Raw genomic sequence first — 20,344 nt, 5'->3', positions numbered from 1 at the left:
CGTGCTGACGGGACACACCGTTCGCATTAGTTACGCATTTCTGTTGTCCACTAAGCTTGCAGAGACTATTTTGCATTTTATACTTCTCACACAGCAACACTGGCAGAAGTTGAAGGGTTTGGATAGCATGCTGTATCTGTTTAATAACTGAAGCTGGGAGCAGTGTGTGCGTGTGGGCAAACTCGGGAGTAGCTGAGACCGAGATGAGGTTGTTTTTGTGGGCTTGTCTCTTACCAGATGTGTTCGATTAAACTAGGTCTGCTCCCCTAATCAGCGCTTGCTGTTTCATTAGCAGCCAACCATCAAGTACAAGAGAGAGAGAGAGTGAGAGGAGGAGAAAGTATGGAGGAGAGAAAGCCATAGAATCACATTCACACACAATGACACAAAATCTATGAAAATAGGTCTATAGCCAACACAGTATATATAATAATTCCTGGCAAAATGCACATCCGTATACCGCAGCTCCTTCACACAGCCTGCTTACTTTCCTGTATCCTCTCTCAGAGCCCCCTCAGGTGCGGGTGGAGCTGCTGCAGCAGGAGCCAGCATGGGGCGACACAGTGAGGTTCAGCTGTCAGGTTCGGGGAAATCCGGCCCCCAGCGTGGTTTGGCTCCATAACGCACAACCAATCACTCCATCATCACGTCACCGCCTCTCCTCACACGTGCTGCGTGTCTACGGCGTGGGCCCGCAGGATGACGGAGTCTACCAGTGCATGGCTGAGAACTGGGTGGGCGGAGCCCAGGCCGCCACACGACTACTCACTGTGCCTGCTGGTATGTACAATTAAATCTGTAGTAAATAAGTAAAAGGGTGCTCTCCAAGTGTCATATGTCTTTGCGTAGATTTGTGTGTGTGTGTGTGTGTGAATAAATCAAACTCAAAATATACGGTGAACTCTTTAAAGAATTGTAGAGTTTTTCAGCGCTTCTCTGCGTCCCTCTGTTAAATCTGCTCTTATCTCGTTTGCTCTCAGCACCCTCGCGGCCGGGTCGACTGCCCCTCATTCGGCCACTGAGCCCTGACCAAGTTTTGCGAGAGCTGCCTCCTGCTCGGCCCATGCCACCCAGCACGGAGCTTCTCATCGACTGCTCAGAGATCCCCGGGAACGTGTCACCGGCTGAGGCTCCGGTCATCCTGAGCCAGCCCCGCACAGGCACGGCAGACTACTACGAGCTCGTCTGGGAGCCACGGCACGACGGCGGGGCGCCCGTACTGGAATACGTCGTCAAGTACAGAAAGGTAAAAGCACTTTTCACCGAATTTGTTTAGGCGAACCTTTGAGTTCATGAGCTATGAGAATGAAGGATCGTTGGACGTTAAAAAAATCGGGGTGCTTCCTCTCATTAAACATGACTCGCTCTTTTCCTTCTGTTGCTAAAAAAATGAACTGTTCGGTCCACTGACATACCCTAGAGTTTTTGTGGTAAAATTCTGTTTGTCTGTTAGGTTTTTTTTTTTGTTCGTGCTATCGGCAACTCTGGGATTTCCATATAGTATTATAAACATGTCCACGTCAGTTAACTCTTATTACCTGTTTTCCTCAGGCTGGCGAAACTCTCGGCGAGTGGACCATAAAGAACATATCAGGTTTGGAGCACAAGCTGATTCTAGCCAAACTGCAGCCGGCCAGCCTGTATGAAGTCGAGATGGCAGCGAGGAACTGTGCCGGGCTGGGTCAGCCTGCCATGATGACCTTCAGAACTGGTAAAGGTACTTCAGCTTAACTAATATTAGACTCAGCGGTTGCGTGAAGAAAAAAAAAGATCATATAAACGTTCAACATTTCTATTTGGTTTATAGGACGCAAGAGTGCGGTTGGAACAATAGACCGACCCAAAACGCCAGTGTCGCCACCACGTCTGTCTCGTAAGTCGTCGCACATTTTTTTTTGCATTTCGAAGTAGTGAACTTTGTCTTTTTAATAATCTCTCTGCAGTAAGCCTTTCTAACGAAAAACCAATCTACAGTATATGCTAATTGAATCCATTTGTTTTATACTAACTTTGGTTCTCTGTCTCTTGACCTCTTTTCAATCCTAACTCAAATTAAGGACAACAGTAAGTGTATTATGGTGTCTGTGTGTGTGTATGTATGTATGTATGTATATATGTATGTATGTGTGTGTGTGTGTGTGTGTGTGTGTATGCTATTTGCATGCATAAGAGCAGCGCTGAATTCATGCTTAAGTTGAACTCCCTGCTCACGTCCTTGCAGCCCCTGAAGCTCCAGACAGGCCGACGGTAACCACGGCATCAGAGACTTCAGCTTACGTGACGTGGATCCCCCGTGGGAACCGGGGCTTCCCCATCCAGTGCTTTCGAGTGGAGTTTAAGAAACTGAGGAAGGACGGAGGAGCTGGGGGCGAGTGGGAAGTAGCGGAGGACAACATCTCTCCATCACGCCTCTCTGTACAGATCAAAGGCCTGGAGAAAGGTCGGCTTCGTTATCAGCAATCTTCTGATCGTTGCAAATCCTCTACTTTTGAGAAATTCAGAGCGATTCTGAATTTGAATTAGTGCACGCATGGTGTACGCATCATTATTTGTCCATACACAGAGGCAGGACCGAGTAACAAATTGTAGATCCTGAAACTGAATTTCCTAAAAGGGATGCAGAAATCATTTTGAAGAAAAGGTTTTATTTACAGCTCTAGATCAGTGGTTCTCAATGTGGACTGTGTGGTGGCTGTGGCTCAGGTGGTAGTGCGGGTCGTCCACTAATCGTAGGGTTGGCAGTTCGATTCCCAGCCCACGTGACTCCACATGCCGAAGTGTCCTTGGGCAAGACACTGAACCCCAAGTTGCCCCTGATGGCAAGTTAGCACCTTGCATGGCAGCTCTGCTACCATTGGTGTGTGTGTGTGTGTGTGTGTGAATGGGTGAATGAGACACAGTGTAAAGCACTTTGGATAAAAGCACTATATAAGTGCAGACCTTTTACCATAAGTATAGCCAGGGGAAAGGTGTACTTTAAAAAAAGAAAAAAAAAATCGATGGAAATAAACAGTGATGGAAATCACAACCCCATCATTATGAAAAGGTATTATAGTTCTTAAAGTTATTAGTCTGTTTGACTGATCACTTAAATAGAATTTACTTCAAACCTCCAACATTACAAACGAACCAACCTATAGTTAATGTCAACTTTGGCCTAATGTGTTTTGTGAGTGGAAAGTTCAGGAATAAGAACCTCTAGAGCTCTAATAGATAATTCGGCATGTTATTATACACATTCAGATAATACGGCCAATATTTAAATATATGGATACTGCTTAATAGGAAAAAATAAATCTGTGTGTGTGTTCAATTTTACAGTTAAAGTGGTCCCTGCCTGCAAAAACTGCTCTAGACGATTTCAAATTTTAGTCCACGGTGGGCGTATAAAGTATTTCTACAAACAAAGTGTATACGTAAAGTGTAGTCTTTAAAAATAAGGTTATCATACTTTTCGTGGCTTTATAAGCATCTGATTTGAGTCTTTGCTCGGTTTTTTTTATGCATTTCAGGGACCTCGTATAAGTTCCGAGTTTTGGCGGTGAACGTGTTGGGAGCAAGTCCTCCGAGTGCACCCTCCAAGGCCTACACAGTGATGGGCAGCAACCAGACCAACCCCCGGCCCGTCGACGGGCCCTACATCACCTACTCTGAAGCCATCAATGAGACCACCATCATCCTTAAGTGGACTGTGAGTAGACTCTCATGCTGCACCATATTTCTGCCGACTATTAAAAACTCTTAAACATGTAGAATTACATTTTTTACAAATAAAAGGCCATAAGTATTAATGCTTCTGGAATTCAGGTTAATTAAGTTGTGACCTGCAGACACAGAGACATGACTATATATATATTTGTATACGATGTTTGCTTTTTCTTTTCCCCCAAAATCAGTCCCCATCAGCTACTAAAGAAACGCCCTTTTTTCTCTCCTCAGTACACACCCTTGAATAACACTCCCATCTATGGCTTCTACATCTATTACCGACCCACTGACAGTGATAATGACAGTGACTATAAGAGAGATGTCGTGGAGGGTGAGTCATCTGAATAGATTAGACACTCGGATTAGCCGGAAGCATGGCGTGTTTTTGGGGTAAATAGCTTAAACCCTGTGCCGTTTTTTTCAGGAGACCGATACTGGCACGCCATTACCGGCCTGCAGCCGGAAACAGCGTACGACATTAAGATGCAGTGTTTTAACGAGGGAGGTGTGAGCGAGTTTGGAAATGTGGTCATCTTAGAAACGAAAGGTGAGTTCCTAATGCTCGTGCTCTCGTTACTCATTACACACACACACACACGGGCTTGGTATACAATGCTACAGTACCATTATCATAGCTTGGTTTCTAAAGTTTTTTTAAAAATTTGGACTTTCAGCCCGACCCAATCAGAAGCACACGACACCAGAGACTTCGTCCCACCTACCAGACTCGGGAGGCCCTGTGCCACGCCCCAGTGATTTACCGTACCTCATAGTGGGAGTGGTGGTGCTGGGGGCCCTCGTTTTCATCATCGTAGCCTTTGTTCCATTTTGTCTGTGGAGAGCCTGGGCTAAACAGAGTGAGTGTGATACCTGCTCGATTATTCTTTAAAGCTTAACGTTAACTATTAACATCTCCGAGCAGGTTATTTTGTTTCCTTTATATCTCATTTGAAGCTTATAGGATTTTCAGATATAGCCGAGCGCTGCGGTTAATTCTCGACACGTTCGTATTTCAGAGCAAACGGCAGACATGTGCTTTCCAGCTGTTTCTGCACCGCTGTCGTCCTGCCAGTACACCATGGTGCCGATGCAAGGCATGGCTTTAGTAGGGCACTGCCCTGTAGACTCTCACCTGACCCCCAGCCACACTGTGTATGCATCCAAAGGAGAGTACACCGCCAACGGGAAACATCACACGCTCCGCCTTCCTGGACTGTGCCAGGTATTCCGCATTCAGCATGTCCAGCAGAGTGAAACATTAGTCACCTTAAAGCAGGCTGGATTAGAAACAAAATGAAACATCCGCTGAGACTAGTGTTGATTAAAAAAACATCAGACGAGATATTTCCATAATTGAATAAATACCGTACTGTTTGCCAGACATGTGAAATTCTGTCTCTATTACAGGAGGATGCAGATTGTGAAATGGAAAATGGCACATTTTTGCCTCAAAGACTCTCCAATGGACATGCCCATGCTTATCACTACACCGTGGGGTAAGAATCATTAGTGCAAACAAGTTTTAAGGGTTCTGAACCAGGCTTAGAACCGTGATTCTACCAGAAAAGTTTTTTTTTTTTTCTCAATTGCAACTGGAGGATGAGTTACTAGACGATTTAGACGTGTTTTGGCTGTCTACAGCGTTCCCGGTCACGTGGAAGAGGATGGCTGCTGCGAGCCAGACGACTCTACCGTGGAGCTCCTGAGCCCCGATCATCTTGAACACGTCCAGGAGAACCACGCTACCCAGTGTTTAGGTTCGTGAATTAACATCCTCACATTACAGCAGGACGAACGGACTGCGATTATCGATTTATCATTAACGGCCCTTCATATTTTCTCCAGCAGACTTGTCACTGTTACCAGCATCAGAGGCTGTCGGCATGACGACGTCACAACAGGAAGTTGTCAAGATCCAGCGTGAAATCCAGCTAGAGGAGCGAGTACTACATGATGGATGAAAAAAAGAGGGTGTGGAGGACATGAAAGAAAACAAAACAAAAAAAAAAACCCAACACAAAAACAGAAGAGAGACAGTATTTATTTTTGTATCAAAGATACTATATTTATATATTTATGCTCATGTAAATAGTTTTATGTTGTGTATATATGGATTGTTTATATGAGAGAAAAGTGTATTACTGTGTTTGCTTTGTCACCACCAGGATAAAGGACGTTCCAGCTGTTGAAGCTGTATTACCTGTTTTGCTATTGGAAATGTTAACACTATCATTCATGCCTTATAGTTAAAAAAAAAAGAAGAAAAAAAAAAGAAACCCTCATCATTACGCTGTAAAGAATGCTTTAACATGAAGATCTTGAGCATAAGACTTGTTTATGAAAGACTATTTAAAACAGTATTTATCAGCGTATATGTCACTCATATGTTATTCACAAAAAAGATCTGTTTCTGCCAAAAAATTCTCACTACATGGGACTTGAGAAACTCCGCGTTACTGGTGGTGCTCAGCTTCTTGGTCCGGTGTTCAAATGTTTTGTAGATGTATCACTAAAGAAATATGTATTTCATCATTAACAAAGTATTAACAAATGTATGCAACGTATAAACACTCTGCCTTCCGTAATATCGACTACGTGTTTTTAAGAAGTGAATGGGGAAACCTGGAACGAACACAACTACCTTCAAATACTGATTTTCAGATTTTCAGATTTACGGAGCTACACGTAAGCTTTTAGTTCCGATCTCGGTTTGCTGTCTGTCTGTCCAGTTTACTCTAATTGACTAATCACATTTGACCATTTTTATAAACAATAAGCTGAGTAACAGTTGACCGTAGTAGCCGAGGTGTATATACAGTACTATACAAAAGTCACGGACCACCCTTCTGCTTTTAATTAAAAGGCTATGCAGTACTTAAATATTTGGTATTGTACATTAATTCCATTTCCAGTCAAATATTATTATGCAAGTGTATATTAATGTTGCAAATAAAATCTTTTTATTGTTATACGTAAATCACAAAGGTCTTTGAAATGTTTATGTATATTTCAGTGAAAAGCATGGTCGAATCTTCTATTTAGCTCTTTCAAATCTCCCTAAATTCTGAAAACTGAAAATCGTTTCGAGTTTCTACTAGACTGTACAAAGAGACAATGCTACTGTATCAGTATTACCTTCGCACAAAAAGTGCTGAAGCCTGAAAAGAAATGAAGGAAAACTCATTTTCGAAGTGTACCTGGCTGTTACATGACCTACAGCATTACTGCATGTAAATAAAGCTGAAGAAATTACAGCGAACGCGTCATTTCATTTCATTTCTCAACAGTTGACAATGTCCTTTTGGCATTGCACAAATTTTTCATGTGTTAAAAGACAGTTATCCTCTCCAACGTCGTCATTAAAGAGATTTCGAATATTCCAGCAAGATTAGAACTACGCAGAGCGTCCTCTGAAGGCCAGGTCGTATTAAATCATTTATTGCGATAAAGAGGGCTAACTGTGATTTAGACAAATTCTTTAAGAATGACAAATACTAAACTTTCTGCAATTAAGTACTATTGTGTTCATGAAGACATTGTATTTGTCTTAGGTTTTAAATCCGAAAGCTTTCAATATCCAAATAATTTTCTTATTCCTCTATAAGTCGGTAAAAGTACTACAGCTCAATTTGTTAAAATTATGAAATGCGTTTCCACTTCTAAATTCTGTAAAAGGATAAAAGTTATGCAAATGAAAAATATAGCACCAGTAAGAAAAGCGTCCACAAATTACCCATGGCAAGTTTTTAGTATGCTTATATCCACGGCAGGTATATTACAATTAACTACTGCATTCGAATTGCTAAGAAAATGTACTAAAGTTATTTCGTTTCCTAAATCAAATATTTTAACATGCAAACAAACGTGCCAAAATAAATAAACTACACATACATACTTACTGTCTCTATGTTATTATTATTTACTGGTGCAAACAATACAATTGCATTAGCTTTGCACAAAAATATTCGCATTTGTAGAAAGGTGCACCCAAACCAATCAAACACAACACAGCACAACTTACAAAACAAAACCATTTTAATAATCACCTTTGTATATTTACAAATATCTACAAAACATTTTTTTTCATAAATAAGTAAAAATATTTGAACTTGCATTATGTTAATCAATAAGAAAAAATTTCACTCTTTAGTCTCTTTAAGAGATGGGGAAAACTTAAAGGACTCCCAAGTCCTTTAAATCCATATACCATAAATCAGTGAAGGCTTATGACCATTCACAAAAACAAAAAGGTGTATTTACTCTGGCATCATGTTGGGTAGTAACTGCTTTAGTCATGTATGAATTGTATTAACCTCAGTTGTTATTCGTGTTACTAATAAATACAGGAGCTACTCTATGCATAGGCTTTTAACAGAAATGTAGGCAAACATTTTAACGTGTCAAGCCGCGGTTAAAGCGTATTTTCCAAAGTTAAGGTAATTTCATCCAACAGGCACTACGATTTACATTTAGATCGTATAGCACCAGCCCAATATTTAATATCTTTGCTACTGCAATTTTAAACAGCAGAGGTCCCGTCGTGCCCAAGAATGTGGCTGATGTTGTGAGCTGGACGATTAGATTGTTTGTTAGAGTCTGAGGAGGAAGTATTTGCAAGCAGTAAAGGGGACATTGGCATTGAGGAACCATCAGGGGGCATCGCTGAGGCTATTTCAGGGAACAGAGAAGTCAGGTTAAAGTTGGATAAATGAGGAGTAATGCCCGAGGAGTTTGCTATGGGCATCGGTGTTATATCGGTCAGCAGCGGATAGCTCGGCTGTGCAAAGCCCACAGGCCGGGGTGGAGAAAGAATAGATCCAAAGCGGTTGTTTAACGGAGTAGTGCTACTCTTATCAGCACTTGAACTTGGAAATATCTGGTTAGAAAAATACTGTATAGGAATCTCATTTGGAATGCTTGGATGAGCAGCAGGTGAATATGAGGGGTAGAAAGAAGGGAGAGTGTTCTGAGGCTCTACAGGAAGGAGAGCAGGGGTACGTGAGGCACTGGACTGTGTGACTGGGGGAATGAAAGATGAGTTTGCATTAATCGGAGGTGGAGGGTTCATACCTCCCTCACCCATAAAGGGAAAGCCAAAGTTCTGGGTGAGATGCTGATCTGAAACCAAATTGCTGTCGCTGCCAACCTGTGAACCTTCCGGCATAAAACGCACAATACTTCTGCGCCGAGATTCACCACCTGTCTGTGGCCGTCCAAGCAGTACTCCCCCACCTGATGGAAGTGGCAATGGACTTTCAGGCTCAAATGTGTTTACAGGTCTCAAGTTGCCAGACCTTGGCCGATCTCCTGGGCGGATTTTTGAACTTTGCGGATCTGGTCCAATATGATGGGCTCTCTGACTGACAGCTGAAAGTGACCTGGAAGAGCCTTGAGCACGGCCCGTATCCGAGCTACTGTGCGGTGTTGACGGAGGATGGGGCAGAACTGATCTTACAGATCCGTGTATATTTCCACTAACCTGAGAAATGTGCCCTTTATTGTTGTCCCCAAGATGCATGGGAGGAGCTGTCTGTGTAGGGTGCAAGTTAGGGCTTGAGACTTTAGCCTGAAGTTCCCCAGGAGAAACTCCAGTCACACAGTTGTACTCTATACTCACTGGGGGACAGCCTTGTGCAGCCCTCTGGTGCCCAGTTTGTTCGGGAAGATGTGGAGCCAATAAACTTTGCATAAAGCTTTGATGGCATGAGTCCTGCTCACGTGGCAGCCCAGCTCCAGTTTGTAGCCCCTGTGCTGAAGGATGTGTCCCATATGTACCACGACTACGTCCATCACCAGAAGAACCAGCCCCCATTCTAAATCCGGTTTGTGGCTGAGGACCCCTCTGAGCTGGAGCCACAGATTTACTGGTCATATCTCCACTGCGAGACACTTGCACTTCAAAGTTGTTTACTTGAGGCCCATTACCAAGAGTCTTGAAAGGTAAACGCTCCGATATACGCTGAATGTCTGGAGCCCCAGAGTGTTCTTGGGCTAGTCTGCCTTGAGGATTATGACTAATATTTCCTTTCCCATGTGAGGAGTCAACATAACCTTGTAACTCAGACTGATCCTGTGAATTGCCCCGAGCGGTGTGCAGTGTATGAAGTCCCATACGTTGGTCACCAGCACTTGAAGTCTTCCCAATAAGAGCCTCAGCAGAATAACTAGACAGCCGATGACGCTCTTGTCGTGATGTAGTACAAGCAAGGTCTGAAGAGCGAGACACAGGATTACTAGCCTGTGAAGTTAGTTGCTGCTCTAAAGTGCGAGAGCCCATCAACCTTTGCATGGCTCCATGATCCTGTCCTGGCTGGCGGTCTTGCTGACTCAAGTGGTTGTTCTGATGAGCCCTGGGGCCTGCCTGTTGGCCCTCACAATTCTTTTCCGGTCTACTGAAGTGTTGTTGCTGAAGTTGTTGCTGAAGATGTTGATGCCTCGAGTGTGAACCTTGTTGCTGCATTTGTTGTTGCTGCTGTTGTTGTTGTTGTTGCTGCTGCTGTTGTTGTTGTTGAAGCTGCTGTGGTTTTTGTTGTTGGTGTTGTGGTTGTTGTTGATGTTGGTGCTGCTGGGACTGTTGTTGCTGCTGCTGTGGGTGCTGCTGAGCTTGCTGTTGGTGCTGCTGAGACTGCTGTGATGGTTGATGCTGTACACCATTTTTCTCCAAGTGATGCTGCTTCTGCAAATTAACAGGAGGTCCTGTCTGACCACCTCGCACGACTCTCTTTTTATGGACATTCTGATCTTGTAGCAGAGTCCTCTGTTGAATACTGTGGATCTGAGTGTCTGGTTGTATAAGGTGATGCTGAAGTTGGTAGAGGTGTCTCTGTTGCTCTTGGTGATGTTGATGTTTGAGGTAATGGCTTCCTCCCAAGATCTGTCCAGATTGTGGTGTGCCATGCTGTACGTGTCCCTGTTGTAGGTGCAGCACACTAGGTTGACTTTGTTCATGTGGTGCCAGTTGAGGAGGGCAGTGTCCTTCAGATGGGCGAAGTACAGTGGTCATAAAAGTATTTCCTGAAAACAGGGCACCTCCTCCATCAGAATGGTTCCCAGTCATTAATGATGAGGAATTTGGCGGCATTTGTCCAGACATTGCTTGGACATGTTCTGTCCCCTTAACATCTATCCGAGCAATACTACCAGATGGGCATGGTTTTGAGCGCTTGTTTATAGGAAGAACAAGGTCCTCTTGGGCAGACCGCTTTGGCATATCCTTTTGATGACGTTCAGATATCCCAGCACCTATGTGAGTTCTCATGAGTGCACTTTTCAAAGGTGTATATTCGTTAACTTGTGCTGGGCCAGAGCAGCTTTGAGTGACCTGAGATGATGTCTGAGACACTAGAATTGCTGCTCCCCCTGGTGATGGAACAGATACTTGCTGACCAAGGTTTGGAGACCCTGGGTAAGACTGGACAGAGCTTGGCCTGATGAGATTGTTAACATTTAGACTAGTGAGAGTGCTAGCTTGTGACTGAGAATAAGCTGTGTTCACTGGAAGCCGGACACCAGGTGTACTAATGCCAGAAACCTCAACTAGTGAAGGAGTCTTTGATATGGTTATGTCACCTTGATTTGCTTGCTTTAACTGTTGACTGACTCTTTCTTTGATTATGGGAGTTTGCTGTGTTTTTGAGAGATCCCATCTGGTGGCAGTTGTACTTGATGGGTTATCACCACTGCAGCTATCACTCTTCCTTCCTGGGCTTTCTTGCTCAAATATAGCTCTTGCAGCCATTGCTAATATTTCTGCCTGCTCAGAGGTGAAACTAAAAGATCCAAACGTATTAGGAGACGCAGTAATATTCTGACCTGTTGGAAGCAGCGATGCAACTGAAAAGCCTCTGTTACTTGAAGCTCCTGCTGTTGGTGAATCAGTCTGTCTATTTGCCACTAGCGAGGAATCATATGATTCATTTCCCATTGTTGATACCTCCTGTGAAAGAACAGTTTCTTTTTGCAAGAAAGACTCTGCCTCAGATATATTCTCTGCGGTAGCACTTGAATGTTCACCTCTGCTTAATTCTTTGCTTGAATTTGATTGACCAAGTTTGATACCAACAGAATGAATCTGACTAGCAGTTGTCACAGACATGTTAACTTCTGAATGTTTAAGAACCTTGTTGAAGGTGTTCAAATTCCTGGATTCCTGGTGTAGAACTGGTGATGGTGTATCTGAACAACTTGATGTGGACTGCAAAGCAAAAGGTGTCTGCATCTGAGAAGTGTCTGCAGCTTTGACTACTGCAGGCTCTGTTTGAACTTGTGGAATCTTCTCCATGAGGGATCCTGTTTCTAGACTCTTTGTTGGATCAGCACTCGTGCCTGAAGGTATGCTCTGGGGTTGGAGAAGTGCAGTTTCGACAGAGGAAACCTTCAAATTATTTTCTGAAGCACGGACACTTGTGAGTGTGGTATTGTTCTGAACTAAAGTAGGACTTGATTCTGTTCGTATGCAACTAGTAATACAATTGTTGACTGTTGATTTATCTTGAGAAATCAGTGTAGTGGAGGAGTTATCATTCGTGATTGATTTTGTTGAAGAGGTAACACCTCTGTTCAACGTGCTACACTGAGAAGAGAGAACACTAACTGTTGATTCATTCTGTTGAAGGTCATTATTATTGGCTAAAACGGGTTCACTGCTGGCATGGACTACCGAGCTATCCTCAAGGGGAGTAACAGAATTAAGGGTGCTAACTGTTTTACTGTAAGATGGGGGAATTGCAGCAACGCTTTTTCCGTGACTTTGAGCTACTTCATTGTCCACTAGGGGAGTGACACTTGTATTTGTTGCCAAATTGGCAGTACTGTGAATTAATTTACTACTTGAACTGACACAAATTGCTGTAGAATTATTGCACGTTGATGTAACTCTGGTGGCCGTGGATGTATTTATGGTACTGGTTTTGTGGCTCATGTCCTCACATGCAGAATTCATAAAGTGAATATCTGTTATAGTGGATGAATGTCCTTGTTCAATGTTTGCCTGAGATGACATACTGTTTGCTGGCTTTGCAGCAATTCGGCACATATTCCTCTTTTGATTAGGTTCTTTTCTCTTGACTGGCCTGGCCCTTTTAACTGACATCTGTTTGGGTTGGTTTACAGAAGCTACACTGGTCTTCTTTGGCAGAATGTTAACTGGACAACTTACTGATGTTGACACGGGTACGACAGGGGTTAGAACAGTCTCAGTGGATGTACTGACTCCTGAAACCAGCTTGGACAGAGAAGACTGCACTGTAGTGTCTAAAGGTGGAGTAATTTGCAGTTGTACATTGTTTTGATTGGAGACCTGTGAAATGCTTTGATTGGAGGATTGTGAAATGCTTTGGCTAAGGCTAGTGAGGGCACCCAAACAATTCAATGCAACATTGGTGTTCGGTTCCTCACAGGTGGGCTGGATGATTTGCGTAGCACTTTGACTAACCTGAGGGCTCCCCGTGTCTGCCGATTTCACCGATTGTAAGACGTAAACCTGTCCATTCACAGTGATCGTCTGGGGTGCCGACTGGTGTGCTGAAGGACGTGGAAGGATATGAACCAGCTGTTTAGCTTGAGCAGTACTGGGACAGGGGTTGCTGGAGGTGGTTATTTGATTAGCCAAAGTAGGAACTGCAGATGGCACAACGTTAGTTTGATGGTTCTGTTGAGTAGGCGGCATTGTCGGGGTCTGGATTATAACAATGTGCTGGCATGCCGCCTGATTGGTCACATCCTCTCTAATTACTTGTGGGGCTGGACATGTACTGGCCTGCTGCAAAATAACAACATTAGGATTGTTTTGAGGCAAGGATGTCCCGATTACCGGGGTTCCATCTGAATTCATTTGCACAACCTGCATTGTCTGGAGTACTGGCAATGTGGTGGCTTGACTCTGGGGAATGAGTGTTTGCTGAAGCGGAGGCACAATGGCAGACTGGGGCTGCGGTATTATAGCTGGCTGGGCTTTGGGCTGAGATGGCATAGTGGGTTGTAGTTCATGCTGAGGTGGCATGGCATGATGGATTTGAGGCTTGGGTTGTATGGCTGGATACGTGTGGGATTGAGTTGATGGAGATACAGGTTTGGGTAAAATTGTGGATGGAGCAACAACAGTTTGTGACTGAGTTAGTAACCCTGTCTGTGTTACGAGAGGTGGTTGATGAAGTACCACAGGGGTCTGGGATAAAAGTGATGCCTGAGTAACAACAGGTGTTTGAGGACAGGGAAGCACAGCTGGTAACAACTGGGGAGGGTTAGACCGAACAGGGATGCGTGTTGGTTTGGGGGTTTGCAGTTGCATAGGAACTTGCGTTTGCACTTGGACAGGAATGGGGTGGACTTGGGGATTTGCCACAACAGGACATACTGAAAGTTGTGGAATATTATGCCCAGAGTTACTGGCTTCTGTGACCAAAGCTCGACAGACAGGCTGCACCGTGTTGCCAGTAAGCTGTAGTGTTGTCCATGTAGTCTGTGTGCTGTTAGCTGCACTGGTCCGAAGATGAGCAGTGTTGCCTGGTAATGTTTGAGCAAGAGACATGCTTTCGGTATCTTGTGGCAGCATTGAAGAAGCATCAGAAACAAGGGTGTTACTGACCACGGTTTGAGGCAAGGAGGATAGACTAAATACAGGCTGAAGTTGGACAGGCATTGTGCAACTGGTAGAAGATGCAAGAGTTGGTGTAGGCTTGGCTGGCTGAGTTTCTTGAGGACTAGGAGCAGTGACTGCAAGCTTGGGACATACGCCTTGAAGAGTAACATAATTCCCAGGAGGGGGCAATTTTGGAGCAACAGGTGCCACAGCAGCATACTGCTCCACCACTGCAAGACAGGGCTTGGACACAGCAGGAATAAGAGTCGCTAGTGGAATGTGTGAAGATGTAGAAGAGGTGACCGTTATCTGTGTTCCGTTTGGGACACCAAGTGCTTGACCTGGACCCATTTGAACGTTGCAAGATGGTTGGATGGCTAAAGCGTTTACTGGCTGTTTATCCAGGTGAGAAACAGCATTTGAAGGAGCAGACATTTTACTTGCTGAACAAGCCAAATTCTCATTAGAGTACACAATTATTCCCTTTGACATCAAGTGAGTTGGTGTTATTTTGGCTACTTTAGCACAGCGTTGCTTGCCCTTCCAGTGGATAGTAGGGTCATCCAGAAAGTTGATCCCATTTACTTTGAGGAGCTCAATGTAATGAGCACTTTCCTTTCTTAAGTCCTCCACCTGCTGTCGTAAGCGTTTGATCTCTTCCGCTGTAGAGAAATGGTCAACATAGATTATAGTCGAGTAGAGCATCTATTCACAATTTAGATCAGGAGCACTCTATATCCCAATTAAGCACTGACTTACTGACTCTTGGACTTTCGGTAACAGATGGCTATGGCACTGTTGGCCTTCAAATTCATAATCCGTCAAAAACAGAACAAAAGCTATGCTATTACAGAGCCCAAATTCCTGGAAATCTAAAAGGCGCAACCGACCAACCAGAGCAGAAGAAACCTCTTACCTTGTACTTTGTCTCCTCCGTTGAGCAGCATTTCATCATTCTGTTGCTTTAGCTCGGAGATATAACGATAGGCTTCCCCTAGAATCATATTCTTACTCTAAAAATACATAAATAAATAATGAGTTTAGAGTGCAAGTTTATTGTACTATAATTCCATTCATTTTGCATGGTGCATTACCTGTTTTAAGGCTTGGGAGCAAGGCAAGAGATCTCCAATTCGTTTGATACCGGAATTGATCTTCTCTTTGCGGTGTCTTTCGACTAAATGACACATGGGTGTTTATTGTATGTTGAATGTTGCGAAACAAAGAAAAAACATCAAGATGACATGAACTGTAAGAACATTGACAGTCCCATTTCATAATATTTTCAGAATTCCAATGACTAAAGTGCCTACAAATAAATGATCCAGTATGTATTTGAAGTCACTATATTGTGTGCCGACTCAAGCATTATCCAATTAGCCATCCATAAACTATTACATTATCATATATACACTTAAGATAAACTGCAAAAATGTAATTACGGTGCTCTTACCTGCATTGTGTGTCTCTTTGTTTTTTTTCCTCCTGACGTCAAACAAAACAAATACAATTAGTACCGTACTAGAATTCAGTAATGCTCAATACATGAACGTTCTGCAGTGGTAATAAGAAAATAAGTACATGTGCATAATTCTTTTACAGACAAGTGACAAATTAAAGGAATTAACAACAAAATCTACTGTAGGTGTTCATTTGGGTTCAGATCTAGTAAATGGTCTGCAATTATATAGAGTGTATTTAACTTTAGCGGTCCTACAAAGTGCTTTACACTGGTTCTCATTCACACACACACACACGGTAGAGCTGCCATGCAAGGCACTAACTTGCCATCAGGAGCAACTTGGGGTTCAGTGTCTTGCCCAAGGACACTTCAGCATGTGGAGTCACGTGGGCCGGGAATTGAACCGCCAACCCTACGATTAGTGGACGACCCGCACTACCACCTGATCCACAGCCGCCCCAAGTGACTGAAGATTATGGCAAATATACGTAACAAATATTACTTTCAGACTCATCAAAACATTCACAGAGCCCCTGCACCCTGTGGATGGGGGCGGAGGTATTCCAGACGAGACCACGCCAATCGGACAGAAACATTTTATCACAGGATACAGGATCAGTGTATGATCAGTTAGAAGTACAGAATTGATTTGCAGTCACGATTCCCTCTAAGTGGAGCCAAAATGTGACAGCAAAATACCTTGGATAGCATAACAGAAGCATGTTTTTTTTTCTCCTTTAATATGTCACCTGTCTGCGTACATCTGTCGGCCATGACACTTTAGCAATGCAAACATCTGTTTGCCAAAATATCAATAATTGCAAAAAAAACCAAAACAAACTGTTATATAGTTTTATTTATATAGTTATATAGTTTTATTTATATAGTTTCATATCTTATGTAGGGGATTCAGAACAAATCCTTACCGTGTGAGTTTCTGGGTAGTTTCTGGCTGATTCTGTATTATTTCTGGCATTGTGGCACACACTGCAGCCTTGAGAGGAAAAAAGAAAAAAAGAAGCACACATACCTACAGAAACACATTTTAAACAACGCACAATAGTGTACTAACTATAAAGCGGTCTTTAAATAAACAAACCTACCTTCCAGCAGTGGGCAAAGAAGTATTATGTATGCCAGCTTAAACTCAGGAATCACAGAGCTCTGTTCTTCATGAAAGCATGTGTCTGTGAGTAAGAAAGAGTGAGCAAAATCTGATTATCTGTCCAAAACACGAGTCTGATTACAGTATCACAAGGAAAATGAACCAAGTATGGATCGGTGAATCCATACTCATCTCATTACAATACATCACAGGTACGACTGGCCATGTATGCAAAGTCAAACATCCCTTCTTAGAAGCACTTTGCTTGTACACAGCTGTTCAGGGTCTTTTGTACCATGCTTTCACTATATACTAAAGCGTACACCTTTAATCACATGCAATCTGTCACAGCCACAAAACATGCATCTCTTGTCCATTTTTAAGATAACATATGTCTAAATAAACTTTTTTTCCCCCTTCATTTCTTAACTTTCAGAATTTCTACAGTAATATACAGGAATATGTAGATACAGGTCAACAGCCTGAAGTTCAGATCAAACATCAGAATCTCAGTGTCTTTAAGCGTGGCATGGTTGTTGGTACCACACGGGCTGGTTTGAGCATTTCAGAAACGGCTGATCTCCTGGCATTTTCACACACACACACAACAGTCTCTAGAGTTTACACAGAATGGTGTGAAAAATCAAAAGAAGCCATGCAGTGAGCGGCAGTTCTGCAAGCGCAAACACCTTGTTGATGAGAGAGATCAGAGGAGAATGGTCAGACTGTGGTTGGAGCTGACAGTAACTCAAATAACAACACTATATAACCATGGTGAGCTGAAAAGCATCTCAGAACACACAACACCATCACTAAAATCTTAAGCCATGAACAGGAATCTGAGACTACACTACCAGTCAAAAGTTTACACACACTCATTCTTTATTTTAATCCCCCTCCACCATTTTATAATAATAATAATAATAATAATAATAATAATAATAATAATAATAATAAAGTCATCAAAACTCTGGAGTAACACAGATGGAACTATGGGATTTATCCATCCATCCATCCATCTTCTACCGCTTACTCCTTTTCAGGGTCACGGGGAACCTGGAGCCTATCCCAGGGAGCATCGGGCACAAGGCGGGATACACCTTGGACAGGGTGCCAATCCATCAAAGGGCACAATCACATACACATTCACACACCCATTCATACACTACGGACACTTTAGACACGCCAATCAGCCTACCATGCATGTCTTTGGACTGGGGGAGGAAACCGGAGTACCCGGAGGAAACCCCTGCAGCACGGGGAGAACATGCAAACTCCCTATGGGATTTATGTTGTGATAAACATAAAATAAAAATAAATCAAAATAATTTAGTATTTAGCATCTTCAAAGTAGACGCTCTTCTGGCCTAGAATTTCCAGAAACGTGTTCTTGGCATTTTCTCGACCGATTTCTTGAGGAATTTCCCTGAGATGCTTTTTAAACAGTATTAAAGGAGTTCCCACCTACGATGCACACTTATCAGCTGCTTTTCAGAATATTTCGCTCCGAGTCGTCAGTTTAAAGTTGTTTTTTTTGTGAATAAAATGTTTATTTGCTAATGAAAGAAATGAATATGTCTGCACAATTATATTTTTGTCTACAACACGGATTTCAAACCATTAAACCTTCAGATCAAAAGGTTTTTAAGATCATGAGGAACATTTAAGTCAAGTGTCTCCAAACTTTTGACCGGTTAGTGTGTATTGGGCACGGACACACCCAAATAGGACAGATGAAGATTAGAAAAACATTGCCTGTCTTTTTCCTAATAGAAAAAATGTTTAATAGGGAATGTCCTAATGGACTGTGAACGTACAGTACGCTTATGTATACATAATTAACTGATATACAATCATTAACAACTTAACTATTAATATATTAGAATTAGAAAAAAAGTAATGTTTAGAAATATGTAATCTTAAAAGGTGCAAAAGATAAGATTAGTCTTTTTTTTTTTTTTTTAATATAAATTAGATTAAAGATTACACCCCAAACGGTTAGGTGGGTTTCAACATTTGAATGATTCCCATGTTTGTGACGCTCTGACCTCAGGATCTACGCTGGCCTGTAGAGTGTCTATAAAAAGACTGACAGGAGCTGCATCCAAACATCAGAAAGCATTCGGGACCAGATATCCGTTTTTCCGGAATGGGTTTTTACTCAACAGATTCATACACTTTTACTAAGGGCATGACTTCACAAAATCCTTCGTATGCCAGGGAACTCTGCGTACAAGACACTCTGGACAAGGTCCCAACCCATCACCAGGCACAAGAACACACATTCACACACTACAGACAATTTAGAAATGTCACTCAGCATGCAATACATGTCTTTGGAGTGGGGGAGGAAACCAGAGTACCCGGAGGAAACCCAAGAAGCACAGGGAGAACATGCAAACTACGCGCGCGCGCGCGCGCACACACACACACACACACACACACACACACACACAGGGCAGAGGCGGGATTCCAACCCTCAACCCCAGAGATGCCAGGTTACTTATTTAAGTATGGAATGAAATAAATAAATGTATTTATTTATTGATTGATTGATTAATTAAGTGCTCTGTACAATTATTTACTCCTATTCTGAAATAGCTAGTAACACCTGAAGGCTATAATTATCTATAAGGTCGGGTAGAACAAATTAGTGCAAGGAAATCGTTGACAAACAACTGATTCTTAAACATTACTTAAATATTAATTAACACTGACAGCTATTCTAGCTTGCTAGCTAATACGCCAAATGTGCTCTTGCTGACTTTACGGACAAGACCGTCGGCTCCAGTCATATTTACGCGACTATGAAGCCGCTACAACGCGAAAAATAAGGCTTATAACGCCTTTATTCACTTTTATAATCAGCTACTCGGGTCATCACAGCTGCCACACGCGTAACGCTAGCTAGCATTAGAGCTAAAAACAACTAGCTACCGACTCGGAGCTAATGCTACAGCTACTAGCTTCATAGCTAGCTTATCGGGTTATTGCTTCACAACCAAAATGATCGCCTGCCTAATTATCTCCATTTCTCGATATCGATCATAAAATAATAAAACCTACCGATAACTTCAGCATTTTTGCACCGCAGAAAACTGTCCCGGTAAAAACTTTGTTGATCCTTTTCGATTTACTTCATTTTCCTAATGCCAGGTACAAACTTGGTGGGCGGGGGCGAATTAAAACATCCACCAATCACATCGAAGGAGCCGATATTGCCCAATAACGAGCAGGAAGATGACCAATGGGCGTGTCTTTACCTAAACTCGTATGTAAGAACATGTACCCTTCCTTTTCGTTCATTGTTTGTTATTGTGATATTAATAAACTATGCGATAATAAAAAAATCTTAATGAACGTTTGTGGGCGGGGCGGATTAAAACATCCACCAATCACACCGAAGGAACCGATATTGACCAATAACGAGCAGGATGATGACCAAGAGGCGTGTCTTTTTTTCTCTAAAATAATGCTTATATGTAAGACG

At 42.7% G+C, this 20,344-nt stretch overlaps 2 protein-coding genes across 5 annotated transcripts in view; one reads left to right on the top strand and one right to left on the bottom strand.

Annotated features, from left to right (window-relative positions):
• Positions 1-6,962, top strand: part of boc (BOC cell adhesion associated, oncogene regulated) — a 28,227-nt gene extending 21,265 nt beyond the window's left edge. For 2 of the 4 annotated variants that reach the window (XM_017453304.3, XM_017453301.3), the window contains exons 7-19: positions 508-780; positions 981-1,246; positions 1,552-1,717; positions 1,808-1,873; positions 2,222-2,440; positions 3,513-3,691; positions 3,940-4,039; positions 4,133-4,255; positions 4,383-4,565; positions 4,725-4,930; positions 5,116-5,204; positions 5,350-5,465; positions 5,554-6,962. In XM_017453304.3, coding sequence (XP_017308793.1) covers positions 508-780; positions 981-1,246; positions 1,552-1,717; positions 1,808-1,873; positions 2,222-2,440; positions 3,513-3,691; positions 3,940-4,039; positions 4,133-4,255; positions 4,383-4,565; positions 4,725-4,930; positions 5,116-5,204; positions 5,350-5,465; positions 5,554-5,669 — 2,102 coding nt within the window. In that variant the 3' untranslated portion in view covers positions 5,670-6,962. The remainder of the gene's footprint in view (positions 1-507; positions 781-980; positions 1,247-1,551; positions 1,718-1,807; positions 1,874-2,221; positions 2,441-3,512; positions 3,692-3,939; positions 4,040-4,132; positions 4,256-4,382; positions 4,566-4,724; positions 4,931-5,115; positions 5,205-5,349; positions 5,466-5,553) is intronic. The other 2 variants (XM_017453303.3, XM_017453302.3) reach the window with 2 other exon arrangements.
• Positions 6,963-7,725: 763 nt separating this feature from the next.
• Positions 7,726-20,063, bottom strand: LOC108256432 (basic helix-loop-helix domain-containing protein USF3). The gene is made up of 7 exons (XM_017453300.3): positions 19,921-20,063; positions 16,853-16,936; positions 16,676-16,743; positions 15,741-15,772; positions 15,382-15,464; positions 15,204-15,300; positions 7,726-14,949 (listed from the first exon to the last, which is right to left on the bottom strand). The coding sequence occupies exons 3-7, from the start codon at positions 16,723-16,725 to the stop codon at positions 8,228-8,230; spliced, it is 6,984 nt and encodes a 2,327-aa protein (XP_017308789.2). The 5' UTR covers positions 16,726-16,743; positions 16,853-16,936; positions 19,921-20,063; the 3' UTR covers positions 7,726-8,227.
• Between the last annotated feature and the right edge of the window lie 281 nt (positions 20,064-20,344).

Source organism: Ictalurus punctatus, chromosome 23 (genome assembly GCF_001660625.3).
Source record: "Ictalurus punctatus breed USDA103 chromosome 23, Coco_2.0, whole genome shotgun sequence".
NCBI classification, from domain to species: domain Eukaryota; kingdom Metazoa; phylum Chordata; class Actinopteri; order Siluriformes; family Ictaluridae; genus Ictalurus; species Ictalurus punctatus.
This window is presented reverse-complemented; position numbering and strand designations above follow the sequence as displayed.